At 50.7% G+C, this 23,533-nt stretch overlaps 5 protein-coding genes across 5 annotated transcripts, besides 1 other annotated feature; 3 read left to right on the forward strand and 2 right to left on the reverse strand.

Moving 5' to 3' along the window:
* Positions 1–1,150: 1,150 nt before the first annotated feature.
* On the forward strand, positions 1,151–2,713 carry FPSE_01403 (uncharacterized protein; the record flags this gene model as incomplete). Its single annotated transcript, XM_009254523.1, has 1 exon — positions 1,151–2,713. The coding sequence occupies one exon, from the start codon at positions 1,151–1,153 to the stop codon at positions 2,711–2,713; it is 1,563 nt and encodes a 520-aa protein (XP_009252798.1).
* A 669-nt stretch (positions 2,714–3,382) lies between these two features.
* FPSE_01404 (uncharacterized protein) lies at positions 3,383–5,719 on the reverse strand (the record flags this gene model as incomplete). The annotated part of the gene is made up of 4 exons (XM_009254524.1): positions 3,383–3,477; positions 3,533–4,434; positions 4,485–4,881; positions 4,933–5,719. 4 exons carry the CDS (start codon positions 5,717–5,719, stop codon positions 3,383–3,385), a joined length of 2,181 nt encoding a protein of 726 aa, XP_009252799.1.
* Positions 5,720–7,924: 2,205 nt separating this feature from the next.
* On the forward strand, positions 7,925–9,246 carry FPSE_01405 (uncharacterized protein; the record flags this gene model as incomplete). The annotated part of the gene is made up of 2 exons (XM_009254525.1): positions 7,925–8,692; positions 8,749–9,246. The coding sequence occupies 2 exons, from the start codon at positions 7,925–7,927 to the stop codon at positions 9,244–9,246; spliced, it is 1,266 nt and encodes a 421-aa protein (XP_009252800.1).
* A 4,756-nt stretch (positions 9,247–14,002) lies between these two features.
* Positions 14,003–17,644, forward strand: FPSE_01406 (uncharacterized protein; the record flags this gene model as incomplete). The annotated part of the gene is made up of 5 exons (XM_009254526.1): positions 14,003–14,225; positions 14,332–14,427; positions 14,508–15,148; positions 15,205–15,328; positions 15,378–17,644. The coding sequence occupies 5 exons, from the start codon at positions 14,003–14,005 to the stop codon at positions 17,642–17,644; spliced, it is 3,351 nt and encodes a 1,116-aa protein (XP_009252801.1).
* Positions 17,645–18,327: 683 nt separating this feature from the next.
* On the reverse strand, positions 18,328–20,413 carry FPSE_01407 (uncharacterized protein; the record flags this gene model as incomplete). The annotated part of the gene is made up of 2 exons (XM_009254527.1): positions 18,328–19,824; positions 19,898–20,413. 2 exons carry the CDS (start codon positions 20,411–20,413, stop codon positions 18,328–18,330), a joined length of 2,013 nt encoding a protein of 670 aa, XP_009252802.1.
* Positions 20,414–21,487: 1,074 nt separating this feature from the next.
* Positions 21,488–21,509: a microsatellite.
* Positions 21,510–23,533: the final 2,024 nt, after the last annotated feature.

A 23,533-nucleotide genomic window follows, 5' to 3' on the forward strand; every position in this document is an offset into this window, starting at 1 on the left:
CCCCCCCTTCTTTCTTATTCGGGTGGCACCCACGTATCGCTTTTACACTCTCATGCCCCAAAATCAAAAGCACCATCATCATCATCTCTCATACCACGACTCAGACAACCGTATTTGAGAATTACATTGCTGACTGGTCATTTCACCATTCCAAGAACAGCCACTACAACCTTGAAAAGTATCTTTTCACCGCCTACCTCGACCGAACACACGTTTCAAGTTACGACTCAGTCAAGGACAAAGAACAAGAACCAGAACCCCTCAACCGCTGCTCCGACCGCCGTGACCCCCGCACTGCACATTGTAAAGGACAGCATCTCTAGACTACTGCTCATAGTACTGGACTGGGGCTAGTACGCGCTTCAAGATAACTGGACCTTTTCGCCCGTGCGTTACCAAGTACTCCAGCCCAAGCGCCCAGGACCATCCTCTGCTATTTTAACCTGTGGAGTACCTACACGCCCAGGAAACACCTTCAACGCCTAACCCCTTCAAGGTACCTACAGTGTATCTACTAACCTGGAGGCCCTGCGCTGCGCACTCGGTGCCCGCCATTTCAACCCCCTCCGACCCCGAACTTCTCCCTCAGACTCACGACTGCCATTATCTCCCCTACAATTCAACCTTCTTTTGGCTTCCACACATCCGACGAGCCGCTCAGTCGTCGCCTTTGAGCCCCTACTTACTTACTTATTCAGCACTGGTGATCCGTTCATGGATTGCAAATAGTGCTTGCTACCATTTCTCCCTGTTTTGTTTGCTCCCTGCAACCAACACTTTCTGCCTATCTGGTGAGTCAGGTCTGCAAGCCTAAAACCCCCGGCTCTCCGCCCGCCACTCTTCTTCATCAGTGTAACCTCCGCGGCGGTGGGCACTCCATCCATATATGGATGCCGCTCCCCATCGCCGAGCCGGTCTCCCTTACTACTTACTCCTCCGCTCTGTGTTCAGCGCTGTTCTGACAAGATACTGACTCGAACCCTCAACAGGCCAGTTCTAGCTTGATATCCAGATTCTGAACGTACCATCACCTTTAACCGAACTGGTGGACGCCCACAATATTTCGCCCACATCCCCCCTCTAGCTAGGGCATCAACATCCGGCTCTTCATCCTCGACACGACAACCTCACATTCGCCATCTTCGTTACAATGGCTCAACACGGCTTTAATCAGTTTAGCAACGGTCACAGCGGGGCGAGCATCGACCCAAATGATCTCGCCATGTCTGGTGGCTACTCTCCCTCCTTCAACAACAACTTCAACTCTAACTCTGGGAACGGCACCAACGGCTTCACGAATAGCTCCGCCATGTTTAACGATGACGAGCTGCTTGATGGCCTCAACGGGCCTCCCGTCACCCAGTCTGGCATGACAGGGGGCCAGGACTTCCAAGGATTAAACATGGGTGGCTTTTCACAAAATGCATTCTCCCACCGTAATTCCGGCTTGCAAATCGACCAGTCCCATATGAACGGCTACTCAAGTACCCCCGATGGAGATCCCATCCAAAGCCCCTTCAACACTGGTTTCAACACTCAGTACCGACAAATGCAAGGTCACTCCCTTGGTACCTCCCTACATTCGCCGTTGTCGTATTCCGAGTCTCCTCTAGCTGGCGCCATGAATGCTGACAGCAACGACCCCAACTTCCTCAAGGCCAGAGCTCGAATGTCCCAGCAGATGCAGCGAAAAACTTCCAACAATAGCCGTAGTCCCATGTCTCCAATGACCCCAAAGACCGCTACCCTTCATGGGATGACAATTGGATCGCAAGAGTCGCCCGGTTTCGGCGGTCAAGCCATGAAGCCAGCCAATGGCCAGTGGCTCAACACCCCTGCTGGAAGCATCCCTGCTTCTTACAACTCAGGCTTCTCCTCCCCCATGCAGCCAGGCATGAACCAGATCAGTGAGGTCATGATGAAAGGTGGCACCTCGATGCCTGCCAAGCTTGGTGTCGCTTCAAACGCTGTTTCGTCTCAGGAGATGAAGAGAAAACGCCGTCGAGAGTCTCACAATCTCGTCGAGCGTCGTCGACGAGACAACATTAACGAGAGGATCCAAGATCTTAGCAGGCTTGTTCCCACACATCGTCTGGAGGATGAGAAAATCCGAAAGCTGATCCAGAACGGCACGCCCTTGTCACCTTCGTTGACAGGAATCTCTAGCCCTCAGGCGACCTCGGGGCTTGCTGGACCAGGCGCTCGAAGAGCCACTGGAGCCACTGCGGGCAACATCACAACAGGTCTTCCCATTGAAGACAAGGACAAGGGACCTAACAAAGGCGATATCCTGAACGGTGCTGTCAGCTGGACCCGGGATCTCATGTGGATGCTCCATCTCAAGCTTCAACAGCAAGAGGAGATGATGAACACTATCGCTGAACTTGGTGGTCACTTCCCCTTTGAGATGACAGAGGATGAGCGACGCATGCAGACGGAGCTGATGGATGCTTTCAACAAGAGTGAGAATGGCACTTTCTCATACTCTCGCACATCCGGAACTGGTCTGCGGGTGCCTCATCATACTGATTATCGCGGCGAGTCCCTGTCGGGTGGCGGTGGTAGCCTCGACCCTGTTGCCATCAGCCCAGATGATAACCTCGACCTGAACGATACAAATCAGTTCTGGCATGACCCCGATGACAACAACAGTGGCCATGCTTCCGTCAATTTCAAGGAGGAAGACGAGTACGGCATGGATCTCACGCAGTAAAGTGCGGTCCTATCTAGCCTATCTTCCGTCTTCTGGAGCGTGTCTCAGATGCATAACTGGACGCCGCTCAACCGACAGCCCTCACTCGTCGGCGTTCGCAGTATCATTGGTGTTATTGTTTTTATTATTGCATATCGCTCTCCTTTTCTGCCTCGGTTTCCCAACAGAGGCATTCTGGAGATGTGAGTATTATGGTGTTTGGCATTACCCAGGTGTATTCGTTTTGATTTCTTTCTCCTTTGTTGTTTTTGGGGCGCACCCTTGGGTGCGCGTAGGTATGGGATACATCATATAGGTTTACAGGGGCATGTCACTTCGTTCCACACTGTGCTGAGGGGTTTGCTGTCTGGTTTGCTTTTTCTTGGGTCAGGTCGGTTAATGGCGTTATTGTTCTTCATGTTGATACCTCGAGGTGATTGAGTCACCAAGTTCGAAATGGATGACGGATGGACGCAAGGTCAAGATCAGATTGTCCTTGTTCTTGGGAAACTTCACTTCTCTCTCCACTCCTGTTATAACCTGTACTTGCGATTTCATACGCACATTGCGGCGTTTCCAAGTTTCGTTCACCAGGCGGGTGGGAAGTAGATCTTTTATTTGTCTGGCGGAGTGCCTGGCTCGATGTGTTCGCCACAATCTTGCGCCTGCTATTTCATCGTTATTTACTGCCTAGATACCACCAGCGAGATTCCTATCATTACAAATTTTTCGTCCGTGGCTGTACACATATCCAATGCCAAAGACTACAAGTGCTATGATATCATCTAAATATAGAAGTAAAGTCTGGTCACCAATGGCGAGTGCAGAGAAGATACTCACTCATGGCTGTTAGTGTGTTCCACACCAGCTTCCGCTTCATGTCCTCTTGCAAGGCGATGCGTTCAAGCGCGCAGCGTCCATCGAAATACTTGCACATAACTTGCCAGCTGTTTGCTAGCTTTTCGTCGTCGAAGCGACGCGCGATAGTCGATAGGTAGCGAGATTCTTTGCCAGTGGCCTTTTTGGCGTCGAGTATGATATGTGGTACCAGTCCTTGGAGATGGGGATGGTCGTTGACGGAGGGATGCGCAGTCGCCACTGGAACGGGTTTTCGAGCGTGCGCAGTAGCTTTCTCGGCGGCATCGCGCTGTGCTTTAGAAGCGATACGCTCAAGGCGAGCTTTTTCAGCAGCCTGCTCGGCAACGGTGGGAATATGGGAGCCATCGGTGCCGGAGTGTCCTTCGGAAGACTCAGATGTGCGGGGGATTGATGTGGCCGTAGATGAGTCGTCTTCCTTGGAATCTTTGTCTTTGCCAGAATCCGCGGCAGCCCGGAGCTCCTCGGCCTCTATCTCATACTCGACCTCGTAGAGGATCTCAGGCCAGACAACAACATAGGCAAACGTACATAGTTGAGTGACCCAGCCGCGGCGCATGAGCCAGGCCAGCATAAGAAGATAAGTAGGACGATGGGCTTTGCTGGGCGAGAACTGCTTGTATGGCCGAGGTGCCTGAGATAGCTCAGCCAGGAAGTTGGGGAGTGGTGGAGCCAGGGGGAATGCTCGCTGCCATTCGAGAGTGTCAAGGGGAAGGCGAGACAGGTCGCTATTGGGAGATAGGATGTACTGGTCCTTGGCATGAAGAGGGGGAATTGCGATAGCACGGCGCCAAAAGATAAAATGCTGGGCGTACTTTCGAACTTGGCCTAAAGTCAGGATGTTGCTCTGACCGACCTGGTAGAAGCTAGAAGTCTGTTAGGGGGTTGCACAAGATTCAGCAACGATGTGACTTACGATTGTGTTGGTTTTGACAACCGCACAAACTCGACCATGGAGGCTGTAGTGGGATCTGGATCGGCTTGAAGTTCAGAAATGATCTTCTTCTCGTCGTCTGTCAGCAACAGAGAAAAGTTACGATCGAGGAAGCCAGGCTCCTCGAGGGCATCTTGGCTGAGGAAAGTGTTTGCTGTTGTCAGCCACAGACCACGCTGAGTACCCTCTTCGCCTTGCGGGAGATCATCGATATAAAATGGCACAGGAATCTGAACGGAGGGGGTCAGGGCGCCGGATGCAGTATCAAGATGCAGAGCTGCGATCTTGTTTTGTGAGACTGCCTCGTATATATCGTGCATGGCAGCGGCCAGCGACGAGCTTTGTAATATTTCCTTCCAAAGGACACTCATCCGTTTGCCTAGCATTGCCGTTAATTTCCGTTAATCACAGGGGCCTCATGGTAACGTACGCTCCTCTCGCGCCTTGTCTTTTGCAACAAGTATTCGTTTCGACTCTTTCCAGACAAACTCGCTATGCTGTTGGCTGTACTTGAAAGCCTTGCTAACTTTCTTTATGATGTGGTCGTATAAAGACTCAATAACGTCCTTAACCTCGTTGCTACTGGGATTGAGGATAAAGACAAGGTTGAACATGGTCATAGAGCTGCGCTTCTCGTCGTCCTTATCTTTGCCCTCCTCCTTCTTAACCTCCTTTTCTTCGGCAGGCTGTTCAGTTGCCTTTCCTGTCGTTGCAGGACCAGCTTCATGTGGAGCTAGCTGTTCATCGTTGTAGGCAGAGCGCTTCTCGGCGCGAGATGTCTTCTTGGGTTTCTTCCACCTGCCGTTCTCAGGAACATGAATGGGATACGATACACAATACAGTGGATCCAAGGATAGCTGAAAGAGCCGTTTGTGATATGAGCGGGCGGGCGTCAGAATACCGGCAAGGTCGCGGGCAGGGAAGCCTGCCACACGCTCCCAAGGCACGATCTGGGAGCCTGATTCGGTGAAGGAGTGTTCATCTGGATTCCGTCCCTGTTTAGAAGCGGGCGCGTCATCGGCGACATCTGAGAAGCTCTGCTGCGATAGGCGTTCAAGCAGAATGTCCTCGAGCTCGTTTCCAGTAACTGAGCTCGAATTGGAATGAGGCTCAACTTGTGCAGGATAGTGGAACACGAAAGCTGGGCCATCACGCGAACGGTTGACTACGAGGGCGACGGCGAGGAAGTTGTCGCTGGTGACACTGGGCACAGCCATGATAGCGCTTTTTACATGGTACGGCGTGCTAGGGCATGGGGTGGTGTAGCTGCAGCGATCGATAATTACATATGTACGGTGCCGTATACCGTCTGATTGGTGTCTGAAACGTCAGATGAGGTTGGTCGCGATGGGGTTGGACATCCAACAGTTAGAGCCTCGTGTGGTTGCGGGGGAAATGAGCCTCAAGAGCGCCACATTCTCGACGATGGAGGGGTTCCAATTTCTATGGAAGCAAGGTATGTACCTCGGGAAGGTGTCTAGACACCTCTGTAGCAATTTGTGCGCACGGGCCGAATGTGAAGCAGAAGGCGCCTAGGATTACTTAAGTACATACCTCCAAGGTGATGTGATGTGTTAGATGTGGCGTTATTTTTGATGAGAGATGTCTGTGCAAGCTGACGGTTGATCAAGAAGAGGTAGGCCAATGTCTATCAACTGCGATTATTAAACTTACTTCTCCCATCAAAAGGTGTCATGCGTAAATCCTTCAAAGGTTCGGTATTTGTATCCACAATAGTAGCCTGTCAATCTCAACAAGTCGGTGTGCAAAGGAGGTGCTCCGTGAAGGAGGCGGACAATAAAATGAGAACAGAAAGCTAAAAACCGGGACCATTCCTCATAGCAATGTGGCATTATCCAAAACTCATTTTGGATGGAGGTATAACTATGTTTGCGTTTGTTGTGCTGTGAACTACCTCTGTGTGTAAGTAATCAATACCTGTCTTGTATGCAGATCAGTCAGTACTACTCAGGTCAGTAGGCATGTTACTCGTTGACTACACAGCAGTGCGTAAGAAAAAGGGAAATTTAACTCGCATATCAGTGGCGAGAAGGCATATTTTTCAGCACAAAATTATTTCTCATTTCCCATCACTTAATGTTAGGTATTTTCTCCCCTCTACTTGCCCTTTTCACCGACCGACACTTACATGCTGCTTTCTCCACCCCAGTCACAAACACCGCTTTAGTGGATGGTCGAGCACCCTAGAGGCGAATCAAATCAAAACCAAAACCACAAACGCAACTGAATCAATTTGGGCATGTGATTTTGGGTCTAGAAGCTTTGACGGGTAATCTCATCTGTTGGAAACGCACTGTTGAACTGTTATGAGTGAGACCTACTATTGATTATTCTTTGTTGGAATATTCGTTTTGATACAACAAAAGACTCCACGTGGTGCTTAGGTGTCCATCGCTTACACTTGGTACTTCAACTTCAGACCAGCTGGATTGGATGACTTTGCGTGTGACACGAGACAATAGAGCCCTCGTGTAATTTGTCTGAAAACTCTGGCGGATAACGGCACTGAGATTCTTTCCATGGAACCAATGATATGGGCCGTGCCACTCGCAACTCGTTCTTCCATTTCTTCTTGCCCACAAAACCAACACCGCTTCGTCCCGTCTGCCTTAGCTCTAGACTACCTAGGCGATTATTCAATTATTCCTGCCACCACACTAAACTACACGAGTTGAGGCGCGGTGCTCACTATCCCTAGTAGTAGTACCGACGTTTGACTGGAAGGGCAAAAGGTCGTGTGCTTTCTTTCAACCCCCATCGCCATCACTCTTCACTGTCGTCGCCGCAATATTCTTTACATCAACGAATACACTCCAGACATATCATTTTCTATCCTTCCGTCCTCGCCGACATCTCCGTCTCGCTCCCGGCCGGAACTCCCTCCTTCAGCCTCCGATACCCCTATCCCCACCGTCTTGCGGTACGACCTGACTGTGCAACTACACCGTCGCCGGCGCCGCCTTATCTTGGACGTCCCCGGATTTCCATTCCGCCCCTGAACCCCTGGGAGACATCAAGCACCCTTTTCCCCCCCCTTCCCCTCCATCCAGGTTTCGTTTCCCTCTACGACTACCCTCAAAAAAACCATCGTCAGCCTTGAGATCTGGCCTCGCTTGATCAACAATTGGAGTAGCGAGACCGACCGACTTTTCTCATCCGCCTCTCTATTCTCTCCTTCCTTTTCAGACCCGCTGGTCCAGGACCCCACCATAGGACGTGCCTCGACCTCTCGCCTCTGCATTTATCCCTATCCCCTCTTTCATCACTTATTTTGCCCCTTCCTCTTCAGTGCCTACCTACCTATCTAAACCTAGGGTACATACCTACCTACCTTTTGCTTGCAATTCTGACGGTTTCACTACCCTACTCTTCGCATATCATCACACTGCGCTCGCGTGACCATGGCATCCTCACCAGCCAACCTCGATTTTGGCCATGTTCCTTTCTTGGACCTGGCCTATGACAACAATGAATCACACGACTCGGCCCTCAAACTCATCTTGACTCTCATGCCGGATTGGGCTAGCGAAGACTCAGATGTCGACTTTGTGCGCTTTACTGATGGCATCACCAACACTCTTTTAAAGGCCATCAATCGCCGCCCTGGTATGTCAAAGCTTGATGTTGACCGAGATTCCATTCTGCTGCGTGCTTATGGTCATGGAACTGCCGTTCTCATTGACCGTGAACGTGAGGCCGAGAACCATGAGCTACTCATGAAGCACGGCCTTGCTACTCAGTTGCTTGCTCGTTTCAAAAATGGCATGATGTACCGTTATATCCTGGGCAAGCCTGCCCGCGCCCAGGATCTCTGTGAACCTCTTATCCTATCTGCCATTGCCCGACGTCTCGCGCACTGGCACGCGACTGTCCCTTGCTTGCCAGACCCAAACCACGCCCGGGATGACAAGCACGTAAACGGTAATGCCTCTACCAACGGCCATGCCAATGGTTGTGTGAATGGAGATGGCGACAAGTCCCGTCAAGAACAAATTGATAGTACTGCTCCTGGCAAGCCTCCACCTAACATGTGGACGACCATGCAGAAATGGATCTTTGCCTTGCCTACTGATACGGAGGCTCAACGAGAAAGGCAAGCCCTGCTGCAAGCCGAGTTGGAGGAGATGGTAAAGAAGTTGAGTCAACGGCCTGGCCTTGGCAAGAACGGGGTATGTTGATGAGCTCCACACCTTGTGTAGCATCAAATAGCTGACAGTTTTGGTAGCTTGTATTTGCACATTGCGATCTGCTATGTGCCAATGTTATCATCCACGAAGATGACGATGCTGCACCTACAGTCGACTTCATCGACTACGAGTATGCTACTCCTTCGCCTGCCGCGTTTGATGTGGCGAACCATTTCGCAGAGTGGGCGGGATACGACTGTGATTACGCAGCCGTCCCTAGACAGGACCAGCGACTCGCTTTTGTGACGGAGTACATCAAGTCCTATTTTGCGTTAACAGGCGAGAGTGTTGACGAGGAAGAGGAAGTGCGCAAGCTTATGGTTGAAGTCGATGCCTACCGAGGAGTGCCAGGCTTCTACTGGGGCATCTGGTCACAAATTCAAGCCGTCATCTCAAAGATTGACTTTGACTATGCTCAGTATGCCGAGCTGCGTTTGGGCGAGTACTGGGCATACAAGGCTGAGGAGGATGGTAGCCGAAAAGCTTCAGGCCAAGAGATGCCGCTGAGGGAGCAGACGTGGTGGCGCAACGAGTAGATGAGTCCCACAGGGCCCGTAGGCACGGCACGACATGGCATGGCGACAATCGAAGCCAGGGATTGGAGCCGGTGACAGATGCTCATCCTTGAACGACAAGCGACGACGACAATGGCTTTAGCGGCCAATGCAGGCGGGGAGCCGAGTAAATGGGAACATAGGGGAAGGTGAAATTTTCTCCTTGTCCCTCTCTACGGATCCAGTTCTGGGTTATTTGCTCGGCAAGCGTGGCCTTGTCGTTCCCGTTCCAAGCCCGCATTCCCCATTTGCGCTCCTCATTGTTTGACTGTCATCCCCATGACAGCTCCCGAAATCTTGTGCCCATTTGCGATGCTGGTCGCGCCTAAACCTCCTCTTTCAATTTCTTCTCTCAACTTTTTTTTGTTACTTGTTTATTGGGTCACGACCATAGACAAAAGAAAGCTCAACAGCGGAATATGGAATGGCATAGAGGGATAAAGCCATTCAACATGAGCTGCAGCTAGCTACGACGAAAACAAGCGGGCAGGAGGTTATGAACCAGCTGTCCTGTCTTCATGACTAGTATAATCACGCCATTATTGTAACTGCATCATTTAATATAGACACAAATCTTCACGCACAAGTTGGCGTTTCTTTAATAACTCAAGTACTTGTGTCCTTTCACTCATTACCGTAGTTACCCACCCTGCCGTTGTTGATAATGAAGTTGTAGTGTCTACCGCATGACTCTACTTTGCCTCTTCTCATTACCGAGTCGTTTCGGACCGTGCCAGTCCACTTACTGTACGTGTGTATCTTGAACCCACTGGGCGAGAGCATGATTGGGAATTGTCCTTCTACAGTCGGCGGCAGCACCCTTACAGGACAAAGCACGAGGGACAGGTGCATCACCAGAAGCAGCATCTTGCGTCCATCACACCCGCTCGACCAACCGGGGCGTTATCCTAAGATGGCTAGAGACAACAGGCGGTTGTCTGCGGTGCGTTGCCTTGCCTTGGTCAGGTATAGCAGCAAGGTATATACTTGTATGGTGTGGCTTGTGGGAGAGGTAGACGTGGCTGGCTTAGGAGAGATGAGAGATAAAAGTACCTACCTACATGATGTGTAGCAAGCCAAGTAAGGTACGACGTAGTGTCACATCGAGCCTGGGGCAGGCTGGGGCCGTTGAATACCTACCTAGAAAGCGTGCATGCATGTATGTACAGAGCAGATAGGTTGCGCCTACTGCATGAAAGTACCCTGGTACCTAGAAGGTAAGTACCAGGCAGTATGTTGCTGAGATGAGGATTCTACTTTGTACTTGTCGCCTCTTTTCCAAGCTGCCCATTGGCACAGGCACTTGGTATCCAAACTCGCTCTTCTAGTACCTAGGCAGGTAGGTATCTATCTAGGTAGACAAGTATGCAGCAGGGGCTGGTTTTCGGATCAGCATGCGTAGATTGTACATGTACATGTGCAATATTGCAGGTCTGTTGTTCCTTTGAGGACATCGAGATTAGCTCAGACCGCATGGAGCCTTTCATTTGATCCGAAGAGGGCAAGGAAGGAGCTTGAAGAGCTTGATTGTGACCCATGTTTATTCTGGCCAAGCCAGACCAGCTGTAAGACAGGGAACAGGTCCGGTAATAAGATAAGGGACTGTAATTACCTGCGCAGACCAGTTGTACGCAGGTAGTGGGTAAGTAGAAGACATGCAGCTGTTTGCAGGTAATATGTCGCACGAATCCAGACGTGGACCTCTTTTCTGCGTACTAACCTAGGCTACTAAGGTACGAGCAAGTATCTAGCTTCGAACATCAACGAGATGAAGGGTCAGCCGGGGTTTTCCAAAACTCGTGGCTTTGTCGACGGACGGTTGAAGAAGCGGGGGCGCTTAGACGTTGCCCTGGGCTGGGCTGTGGCTTGCTTTTTCTCCCCCCCCCTTCTCACCTCACTTGGGTTCTTCATCTTCTTGGCTGTCACTTTCCCTGTCCTGCACTTCCCACTCACGTTCGATTGCACTTGCACTTGCGATGCACGCGTGGCCGCTAAAAGACTGACATCCTTGCAACTGCCTAAGAACCGTTGATGTGGGCATTTTTGGTGCAGGGTTCAAGAAGCTGCCCCCCCTATTGGCTGCTCCTGCCAGTTTCAAAACTTTGAGTTCCAGTCGGGAAGGAGTACGGCCCATTTCCTACTATTCAAGACTGGAATTAGAACATCCACATTGACTCGACATCGACATCGACTTTTGGTTTTGCATCCACAATTTTCACTTCACTTTACGGCCACAGTCTCGTTTCGTTCTGGCTGTTATTATTGCCAGAATTAGAGCTGGGTGTCAGACAGATAATCTCAACATTCCCCATCAGCTCACTCACTGTGCTACACCGCGATGCACCTCTCTGTCTATTCCCACCTGGACTTGGCGAGGGACGCTAAGAAATAATGGTAAGACCAGATGCTGGAGGGAATGCTGGCTCACTGGATGAATGGGATGGTTAAGCCAGGCCCCTCCCGTTCCGATTGATTTATGACAACCTCTAAAAAGAGCTTGGGCCAGGGCCAGGGGTGTCTAAGCTAATACCTACCTACCTACCCAGGTCCTCCTAGGTTAGTAGCATCCAGTATTATCTCCATCGCTCTCTCACCTAATTCTGTATCTGCTCTCTGTAGCACATTGGCCCAGCTCATTGCCATGGAGCTGGGTAAATTGTCCCGGCTATGTGCTGGACTCGGCCTAGGATGTCGCATGTCGCCTCAGCCCTCGCCTCTCAGCTTCAACTTTGTCATCTCGGCAACCAAATACTCAATCAATCCTCCTCAATGACACAAATTTCCGTTGATCTCGCAACGTCGTAGCCGATCACTTATAGGCAGGGAATGACCGTACCTTTGGAGACACATGATGGACCTAAGACCCAGCACACTACGGAGCTGCAATAGCACATCGCAGCGTGTCCCAGCCCAGCGCAATTCATACCTACAGCACAAGCTCCAGAGCTGCAGTAGCGTTGACCGCAGGGGCGAACTGGGTGACACCATCAGAAGCAGCCATTACTGCTGGGTGGTTTTCTTGTCGTCAATGACCTTTCGTGTTGTGTTCCTGTTGTTGCTCACTCGTCTCATTTCTGACCTTGCCTGCTTGCTTGCCGTTATTAGATCTGTTTGCTGAGCGAGCGTGGTACATAGACTAACCAACCCCGAAGGTTTCGGCCGGAACTTTTTAGACGCATTTGCCACATCATCCTGGCAATCTTTCTCCCTTAGACAATCTCAAACCTAGCCAAGCCTAATATAGAACAGAACAGAGAAGTCAAGAGTTCTATTTTGTCTGGCAATTTGGCCCTGCTACCTCGCCAAAAGTTCTCTGATTCTTACCGCCAGAATGACAGACGACATGGGCCCCACCAGGTGTTTTCGATGAGAGACGAGACGAAATGGAGGGCTGATTAAGCGCGTACTGAAGCTGTCCACGTTGCGACGAGACATGGCGCTGCGACTCAAATATGAAAAGAAGCAATATCAAACAAAGACAGTACCAACGCTAGGGACCAACGTGTGTGGTGTGTATGCACCTTGCCTGCTATGACAAGAGCACTTACTGCACGTACACAGCCACAGCAACAGCTTGAGCTACACCTAGCTAGTCTCAGTTCCTGCAGCCTCTCTACTCTATTCGTAATAAACAATGGTATCGAATAATAACAGAGAGCCACAGCTGGCTAGACCATGCTCAGCTCTTGACCCTCTCATCAGCAAACGCTCTTGCATGGTTGCCATAGCTTGACCACCTTCCGAGACAAGGTTACGGCCGAGACGGTGCTAATATCTCGACAAGGCTACCATGACAGGGTCACTCTCTGTGATGGAGCATAGCTTACAGACGAGGGGGCGAGCTGGGCCAGCAGGGCGAACGGGACGAACAGCTCGCGCAGGGTTGTGGTGTTGGAATCGCCCTCATGCCTGGGCTCGTGGCTCTTGCCAGGACCCGGTTGGTGGGTGATTCCCCGCTGTCTGTCATTGAATTTATGTCCTTGGAGTACTTCGAACAAGACTGACACGCTTGTGTACATACTGTGTTGCATTGGGGCCAAGGGCCTGCAAGCTACTGTGCCAATTCCAGCCAAGTAGCACGGCCACATCTCACTCTATCGTGCTGGGACAAACAAGCACCTCCAAACGAAGTTCCAGCGACCTATCCAAGGTGCTGTACTGTATTGTACCGTACCCAGGCGCCCTTGCAACCCGCAGTTCATACCCGGTCTCCTGTGGGCTCCAGCCGGATCCAGGCCTAGAGACCGCACCGCATCGTTGTCGGCACTATCTCCAAATCTGCCGCGACGGGGGAGCTCTGCCCCACCTGGCTCACTCTTTGCCCTCACTCCCTCGCTGTGCCTCACATGGCCGGGGCCCATGGGGGGTGAGGGCCCAGCACAATGTAATGTCGTGCGCTCGTGCCCTCTGATAAATCTTGGCTCGTTCATTCGTCTTGATTTCTTAACATCTCCACGAGAGCCTCCGGATCGATTTTTGATATTGCTTGTCCGGGGGGGCCTCATCTCTCGTCCTGTTGATTCTTCTTTTCATCTCTTCTCGCCCACCTCCTACATCGGGCGACGGTTGCCCACCTTCTGTTGTGTACCACCGACAAATGGCTACTGGCATGTGTGAGCAGTAACAGGCCAGCGAACTTCTTGGGATAGGGACTAGTCATGCTCAACATCTCAAGCCGATATAACAGAAACTCATTAAAAAGTCGACTCTGGACGAGATGAGATGATCTGGTCTAGATATGAGCCGGGATGACTACACTCCACGGGGCCTATCCGACCTGGAGTCCCATCTTGATATTGCCGGCCAACGTCAGCGACCTCACTTTGATGTTGGCACTGGGTCGGAGCCAATTGCACCATCACCAAACCAGCAAGGCCGACATGTCACTCTCAATGCCGCTCTCGAGGTTGATATGCTGCGGCACAAACTCCGCACCCTCGAGAATCTTGTCGAACGTTACGGTACGTCTGGCTCAGCCCTCCCTCTCCGAGTGCTGCCAACACCACTCGTGTCTTGCACTTTTGGTGTATGTTTTGAGGTGTATTCTGATTGTGTGTTGTGTTGTAGGCATTGCGTCACATGTTCCCTCTCTTTCTGAAGCTGAAGAAGCCCGAGCTCTTCAGTATCGTTGCGAATGCCTCGAGTTCGCGTTTAGGCAACAGAGTAAGTCATTGACCCAGCTTTGCGTGATCTAACATGCAACTCGAGTCTGCGATTAGAAGAGAGTCAAGCTAACGAAATAGATATGGACGTTGTCCGCACTCTAAAAAGCTCACCTACATTCCCGCCACCACAGGGATATTCATCATGGCTCGATCATCATCTCACGCATCATGACCGAGCAACTCACTCTTTACCCTTACCAGATTCTACGTCATTGTCTAGCCCTACGAGGGCCTCTTTCAAGTGTGTGTATGAACAATGCGCTCACTATATTTATGGGTTCTCGACCCAGTTGGAACGAGACAACCACATTCGGTTACACTCGACGAAAAGTTCGAGTGATTCGGAACTATTTATTCAAGCCGATGACTCCTCAAACACTTCCGAACTCCCAGGAAAAGGCGCCGGCCCTGTACCTCGGGATCGCTTACCACCTATTCACCCGCCGGCCACACTTGTAACGGCTGGCCTGCCCCCTCTCCCCTTTCCGACACCATCAACCGCCTCTACAGCGACAACAAGAAGGGACCACGGCTCAAGCTTTTCTTTTTCGGAGCCCAAACCTGTCCTGCCGAGAGGCAACGAGGAAACGACAGCCGACCCCCAGTTGCCTCCCTTAAAAAGAGCTCGTGTGGGACATGATCGCCTAAAGTCTATAGGCGAGCTCAAGCTCATCCGTAATAACGATCCCTGTCTCCGATGTCGAGCCTCGAATAGACCAGTAAGTACCTCTCCTCTGGCCGTTTGCCAGACGAAACCAGGTGCTTACCATCCTAGTGTGACGCAAACAACCCGTGTTCCCGCTGCTCGGGAATGTCTTCGTCAGAGTCGGAGATACATTGGAGCATCCTTGGATGCTATCGTGGATCTATCACTTCCCTTGTCGATGTTCTGCTACAAGGTATGAGCTATTTCCACCGGAATCGTTATTCTGGCTAATTTCTGATTAGGGTCGTTTGCTTGGTCACAACCCCACACGCCGTTGACGCCCTCTAATCCCCGCCGGGGAAGCATTAATGATAAAATACTGGCACAGAACCCTACTATTTCAGCTGTTACAAGGCCTGCTTGGAGAGTTGATTTCCAAGATACGTTCTGGTGGCAAGATGGGGAGCCTGGTTTTGGTGAAGGTGTGAACCAACCACTAGTACCGGGTTACCATGATCAAGGGGCTCCGCCGCCTGTTCTCCAGCTCATTGCTTCTAGTCCGAGTTTTCGAGGCGTTTCCTTCGATCTTCTCGAGTTATTGAGTCTCAGCGGTCAACTTTCCATGTCGCGAGAAGAAGAACAAACAGTACATCCCGCTCTTTTCCGTGCAAAACAACTATTACGAGAGATCATCTACTATGATGCATCTCAACCGAAACCTCTTCTACGAATCGAGACCAGCTTCCCTCCCCGGACCCCTATCGATAGTCGGCCTTCGTCTGAACGAAATGTGCTCTTAAGGGAATGCACACGACGGTACCTAGTCTCCTTGGATTTCGCAGCCTCAAACTTGCCAAGTATGGGCGTCAGACAATGGCTAGGAGTTTTTGTCTCTCTTTGCATCTTTAGTGCTGTGGACACTATTTTGATTGACCTTGCTTGGTCCTTCCAGGCAAATGATCCGTCGCACGCAGGTACAACACCCACAGAAAGGCCGGACCAGGTCATCAGAAGCGTGTACCAGGCGCTGGTGTCTTTATTCAATACTTCGAACGATCCTTTGGCAAGTAGCCCTGAATCTGATGACCCTATTGTCCGCAACATCGCTCGAATCGTCAGGCGCGAATACTGGCCTCCTAGGCACCTTTTCTCAAGTATCAACTTTCTCATGAACCTTGGTGTAGGTGAAACACCCAATTATGGATTCAACGGGTTTGTTATGCCTGGTAGGCATCCTCTGGGGTTCAGAAGCTCAAGAGCTTTGTCTTCAGCACAAGCAGAAAATGTACCCAGACTACCCTTTTCGAAACCTCCACTGTCGATGGGCTTGGCGGGCTCATCTTCGCAGTATATACCCCCTGGAATACGGTCAGACTTTTCACTACCAGGTCAATTCGCGCTGCCAGGCGACATAGCGGGACGTGCTCGCAGACACACAATAAGTGATGACATGTCACCCCATCCAGAATCAAGACGACCTTCAGGGGGCGAGCCAATTTCGCCGTCGCGGCTGAAGCCATCCTCTCGCCGAACATCACTACGACGTGTATATTGTGACAAGTGCAACGAGCACCCGGACGGGTTTCGGGGCGATCATGAGCTGCGGCGCCATATAGATGCCAAGCATTCAGCGACCGTGAAACGATGGGTTTGTAAAGAGCCCAAAACTCTTCTACCTTCTTCGCCGCAGCCCGTCATACCGTTGTCGAGGTGCAAAGCATGTCTGGCACAGAAGCGCTATGGTGCATACTACAACGCTGCCGCACATCTCCGTCGAGCGCATTTCCGGCCCCATCGGGTAGGCAAGGCCAGTGGCGATTGGCCATCCATGAGTGTTTTGAAAGATTGGATGCGGGAAGTACGACAATCAATCGATGTGCCGGACGAGCACATTTCCAGTGGCGAAGACGACATGGACGATTTTCCTACACCAACAAGCTACAGAGACTCGATGTCTCACCAAGCTCCCATGATTCCTGAAGCCCAACCGCCGACCGCAGCACTGGGGCCACTTCTTTCCTCGGGTTCTACTGAACAGTCAATACCGATTGAACGAGCCAGTCCATCTCGACGGCCCGCCGAAAACCGAACGAGGTGTCCCCATCCGGATTGTGGTCGAGAATTCCGCGACTTGGCCTCGCACATGCTCACACACCAAGAAGAGAGGCCCGAAAAGTGCCCGATTGTGACGTGCGAATACCATACAAAAGGATTTGCACGCAAGTACGACAAGAACCGCCACGCCCTTACTCATTACCGTGGGTCGATGGTATGCCCATTCTGCCCTGGAGTCGGAAGTCCTTTCGAGAAGGTGTTTACGCGTGCGGATGTCTTTAAGCGACACTTGACTGCTGCCCACCAGGTTGATCAGACAGGCCATAGTAGTGGCCACAGATTGCCTGGGGGCGAGGACCCGGTAGGCACAAAAGCAAGGTGCTCCATATGCAAGAACGGGTTCAGTACTGCTCAGGACTTCTACGAGCATCTCGACGACTGTGTACTGGGTGTCATTGTACCTTCTGCAAGTACGTCAAGTCAACACTCTCGCCTGCAAGGGTCACCACAATGATATGGACCCGTCCCTCACACGGATCGTTCGACGTTACAGTTACACAAATGAGACGGTTTCGAATTTTGAGGAAATAGGACAGGACGCGGCTTTTATACCAATTATTCTTTTTATACCTTCTTATCCCCTTTGTCGAATTCAGCATCATATAGAGATCATGTGCCTGGCGCACGGAGAGACCGGACTTTCGATTCTAGATACCACCAGAGTTTTGGCGGCAGTCGCCGCAGTTTTTGTCTTTTGTTTGTATTATGATCACGTCCTTGGATTAGGCATATATATATATAGGTAGTAGTATATCGATATGCAACAAGCAGTTTCGAGGCTGAGCGACCATCAACTACACACAAAATATTACTCCGATGAAACCATGTGAGCCTAAAGGATTTGAAATCTTAGACACGATATCAGTGATACTATATAATATAACACGGCAGAGATTTGGTAGGTATGAATGGGAACTGTTCTATTTTGTCTTTGTAGTTATTTCTAGAACAAACTATCTGCCCACAGGTTTTGTATCAAAGTGATACAGACCAAACTTTTGGATCCTCCATAAAAACTAGCAATGCATTGAATACCGTTAACGCCAAACCCATGCTATCAGCCGCTCGCTCCAGTAAGATGACATATGTATGTGATAGTGATTCGTTACGAATGCCATCCAGCAGAAAGGGACGTAATTATTTCGTAATGGAATCATCGGAAGGCGCGGCGGTCTTCTCGTTCACTGAGTCTACCATGAGAGACTCGTCTCGTCGACCAATGTGCTTGGGGCTAGAGCGCTTGAAGAACTCGTGGATCTCGGGAGAGAACTCGCCATCTTCGGGCATAGCACCCTCGGTCTCCTTGGGGCCGCGGTTGGCCTGAACAAGCTCCCACTCAGCGCGCATGTCCTGAACCTTGGCGCGCCAGTCAGCCTCGGGGTCGTAGTTCTTGCCGAGGCCTCGGAGGCGCTCCCAAAGAGACAGATGGATAGGGTTAACAGCAACGCCATGGTACTCGCTCTCCTTGCCGTCGCGGATGTAGTGCCAGCGGCGCTCCTGTTCCTTGAGGTCAAGACCAGTGGTATCAGGGAGGAAAACCCAAGTGAGAAGCATTCCAATAAGACCGAACCAGGGGACGACGTAAAACTTGGTCTGGTCATCGATGTAGTTGTAGAGAACCGAGGCAAGGAGAGCACCAGACTTGCCGATACAGGCAGAGAAACCGTGGGCCGTGGCGCGAACGGGTGTAGGGAAAACCTCACCGGCGACGAGGAAGGTAACCGAGTTGGGGCCAAACTGGTTGAAGAAGGAGGAGATGAAGTACATGGCCTGGAAGGAGTGGATTCCGGCGGGACTGGTGTAGTATTCGTACCTGAAGGCAGGGATGACGAACATCAGGAAGCACATGAAGAAGCCAACCTGCTGCATCATCTTGCGGCCGTACATCTTGTTGTCGATAAGCAGGGAAGCGAGGTAGTAACCAGCCAGAGAGACAGTGATGTTGACAAGGTTCCAGGTCCAGGTGGTGAAGATGGAGTTGCTGTCAGGAGAAATAACCTTGATGAATTGACCTTGGAAGAGCTTGTTGCCGTAGAAGAAGACATCGTTACAGAACCAGGTGCCAGAAGTAGCCAAAAGGCGGCCGCCGAAGTTGCTGAAGCAGTGTCGAAGGGCGTTCAGATCGTAACCAGTGACGTTTGAGCGCTTCTTGGCCTCGGCGAGCTGCTTACCCGCGCTGCGCATGCGGTAGGTACGGTAGTAGAGGAGCCAGAGCGTACCAATGGCGGGGAAAGCAAAGGACAGGCGGAAAGTGTACTGTGCGGCAGAGGCGCTGTAGGGGGGTGAGCTCTTTCCGTTGTTGAAGATGGCGAGGAGAGCGATGAGGATGACCTGGTTGACGAACTGACCCCAACCCTGCATCAGGAAAGCTGTGGTGACACGTCGACCACGGTGCAGACGATCCTCACGGGTAGAAATTCTGCCACCGGAGGAAACGCCCTCGAGAGACGAAGTAGCCGTGATGGGGTACTCGCCACCGACACCGAAACCGTAGAAGAAGAGGGACCAAGCGTAGCAGATAACCCAACCCTGGAGAGTAAGTCCCCAAGAGGCAGTGAGCATAAGGAGACCGATAAACATGATGGCGGCATCTTGAATGAGACCCCATCGTCGACCAACCCAATCACCCATAACCTACGGAGAGTCAGAATCAATTCACAAAAGGCAGTATTGGAAGTTGCCAAGGAAATGGTAGGGAAAGACTTACACCAACGACGGCCTGGCCAACCATGATACCGATAATCTCAAGGTATGTCACAGAGGCAACCCAGTTGTGAGAGCAGGTAGTGGGCTCCTTGCCCCAGCATTCAGGCCAGACAGCCTTGAACAAAGGCTCTAGGTTACCAATTGAGAAGAGGACGTAGCCCTCAAGACCAAGACCGGCACCAGGAATGACAGCATGGCGAAAGTACCAGGACAAAGGCGACAGAGGGTCTTCCTTGAACATTGACCAGGCAGTTGCAGCCTCTTCCTTGGCAGCATCGTTGTCGACCTTTGAGACGAAGCGGTAGCGCTGTGACAAAGGCAGATCGGCCCAGTAGATGCCATCCTCGTTGTAGGAATCATCCGGGCGTGTTACATGGCTGAAGATGCGGCGCTCATCAGCAGTAGCATAAGCAATGGGCTCGTTTGAGATTTGCTCAGAGTCGCTGTCGACAGGACCGTGCGGAACAGGGATCACGCCGGGCACCGCAGACTCGTGATGATGCCTGTGATGAACCATTGTGAGGTGACGAAAGGCGCAGTGAGCCTTTGACTAAGAAGCTATTTTGATGATGATGCAGGAATTGGAATTGTTGTTGTTGGAGGAAGGTAGTTATAGGTTGAGAAAAGTATGTGAATCCCAAGCCAGGCGCAAGTAGTGGGAAAAGTATAAACCACCAGAAGGGGGAAAAAGTTTTATACTGGAGGCAAAGAAGAGCCGAGGGGGCCCAAAATTTGATGGGGCAGGAAATGAATCGAGGAATTCAAGACAGGGGAATGTCTTGTTTTTGGCTCTGCTCTGGGAGAGTAAAGACAAGAGTCCAATTGCAACAGATTCAAAAGGCGAGGAAGGGCAGTATTTGAACTACATGAGAAGCGATATGTACAGCAGCTTGAGCTCGGATATGCAAAACGACAGTGACGAGCATCGTGAGAGAAGATCAGCCAGTAAGAAGACGCAAATTAACCTCGTGGGAGAACGTGTGGACAAAAGTCGATCTCTAGGGTCGATTAGGAGGGTGTGCGCGTGTGTATAGCTCCCGTGCGCGATCTGTTGCTTGACCGAAAGAGCATGTCGCCGCCGCCGCCTCGTTTTTTGCGATTGCCATTGCCGTGCCGTTACCTCTTCTGCATCAGGGACCAGAAGCTCAAACTTCCAATAAGAGAGAAACAAAGCGGGCCATGGGTTTAGCTCTGGAGCTATGTAGGAAACGTCAGGGGTGGGTGACATGGCATTGGATGGTCAATGGGACATTGCATGCTTTTGATCCGCCAGAAACTCACAATGCAGATGGGTGGGACCCCAAATGCCTGGGTCATTAGATACGTACTGTGCATCGTATCATGGCCATCAAACGCCGAGAGATCCAGGCCAGATCCTGTATGCAGTTGTGTTGTGTCTTGTCTACGATATACAGGTACAGTAGATATCTTCTAACCGTGGCAACGTCTGGAAACATGATTTAGATTAGATAATCAAAACAATGACGAAATGCTAAAACACTGACGTCTTGCAAGAGATTATACTTCGGGGCGCATTCACAAATTCAAGACTCGAGATGAGGCACGTTTTTTGATTCAGCTCCGCAAGAGGCTGGACTGGACTGGACTGGACTCTCTGTAGAACCAGCTCCAACTCGGACATGGAAAAACCTGGGGTTCGTCTCGTCCGTTCGTTCGTAAAGGCAGTCGCACACGCGAGCAAAGGAAAGAAGAAAAAAATACCTACAAGTTTGAGCAGGAGCAACCCGGCTAAAACGGCATCTTCAAGACCCGCCTGACCCTGCTTCGGCCGACGCCGTTGGCAGGAGTAAGGTCGATCTCTGCTTAAAAAATTCCTATTATGGCATTCTAAGGGACTTGACCCTCGATTTAAAATATAAAAAAAATGGATCTGGATCCTCTTGTTGCAAGATAATTCGGCCATGCAACTCAACGCGCACACCACAATGCGGCCCGTTTCCTGTTTGTGATGGTTTTAAATCCTTTTTTATGTCCTTCCTACCCTCCATTTCCTTTCCTTCGGTGTCCTATTTCAGACACCGGGAGATTTCCATTTAACTTTTGGCCAGTTTATTTCATGCCTTTGTTTCGAGTGATGTGATGCCAGCGCCAAGCCACTTCGTTTCTGCTATTCCCATCATCCCGGCTCGGCGCTGTCAGGAGCCGCAGATGCGTGGCTCGGCACTGGCGTTCTAAGCCTAAACAGGGCAGAATTATGAAAAATTCGCTGCAAGAGATAAAAGGTGGAACCGGCTCTGTGGGGTCCTTCTCAACGACATCCGCCTAATGCGGAAAGAAGTCGTGTGATGTGACTGACAGAGAATTCAGACAATTATTCACTCTTCGCTTCCTTCCCAGCCAGCTCGCTTCACATGTTAACCTCATGCCCTTGAAACTTAAATTGTCTCTTCTTCTTTTTTAAGGTCAACGCTAAAGAAAAGCTTAATCTAGCTGTGTTTTGTGCTGTTTTTACCATGTCAATCAATCCTACGCTATCTTGATCGTCTCGCATAACCATGCCATGATTGCCTCTCAGTGGCAACCGGCAAAACGCAAAAATGCAAGTTCTAGCCCGTTGTCGACCCCGCTTGTGTAGGTTCTCAACGCCTACCTAACCCTGCGACATTTACGTACAGGCTACTGTGTACATACCTAGGTAGTTACACAGTCTTAGTAGTTCCTCCTCCCCTCAGCTCATGTCATGTCAACTTATTAGCCTGCCATGCATGCATGCAAGACGCCCGCCATCCGCATCTGATGAGGCGTGGTCGTGTGCTGAATGCTTACTCGTCCGCATCCAGCAATTGATCGTGTGCTCGCTCGCTGCTCAATGCTCACTGAAATATCACCTCGTGCTGGGTTTTGCATATCATCATAAACCACAAGCATTTCAAGTATCAGCCCGTTTCAAGGAATATCACCAAACTTACACCCCTCTTCACCCTGCCTGGCCTTCTCCATCCCATGAATAACCATAACAAATATGCATACTAATTTGGTGGATAACACTCCAGCACCCCCAATCCCCCTCCACATTCTATCCTCCTGACACTCTTGCAGATGGGGTCAATCACTTCTGATTTGTGCTTCAAGTCGCTTCGACCGAAACTTCAATCCCAACTACTACAGACCCTTGACAGTAACCAGCCCCCCTCTCTCCCTTCTTCCGAGTGTCGTTGTTGGTCTGGGGCAGGCCCCTCCTTACACCTCTGGTATCCGAGAAATGATTGATTCATTGTTGCAATATGTCAATATGTAACAGCAGCGCACATATTTAAAATATAATCTGATGCCAAAACAGTGCTTCCCCTCCTCTTTCTCTTCCAGCATAGAATGACACCACTCCGACAAACAAGCAAGCCTACCCATACACAAACGTCACAGTTATCATCAATGACTATTCTAGATTACGAAATTCTTTGAATGCATAAATACCACTTTCATGTTAAAATGTTAAGCTGACAGTGCGACTAAATTACTACGAGTGATGGACATGCTCAAGTCCACAAAGATGTGTTTGCTTGCCTCGAGGCCGTTGACGACATCTCAGCCCTCGCAGTTCCCGCCTCTTCTTCCTCTTTCACAACTGCGAAGTAGATATATTTGCGTCTTGATGGCTTTTTTTTTTTTTTTTTTT

Source organism: Fusarium pseudograminearum, chromosome 1, assembly GCF_000303195.2.
Source record: "Fusarium pseudograminearum CS3096 chromosome 1, whole genome shotgun sequence".
NCBI classification, from domain to species: Eukaryota; Fungi; Ascomycota; class Sordariomycetes; order Hypocreales; family Nectriaceae; genus Fusarium; species Fusarium pseudograminearum.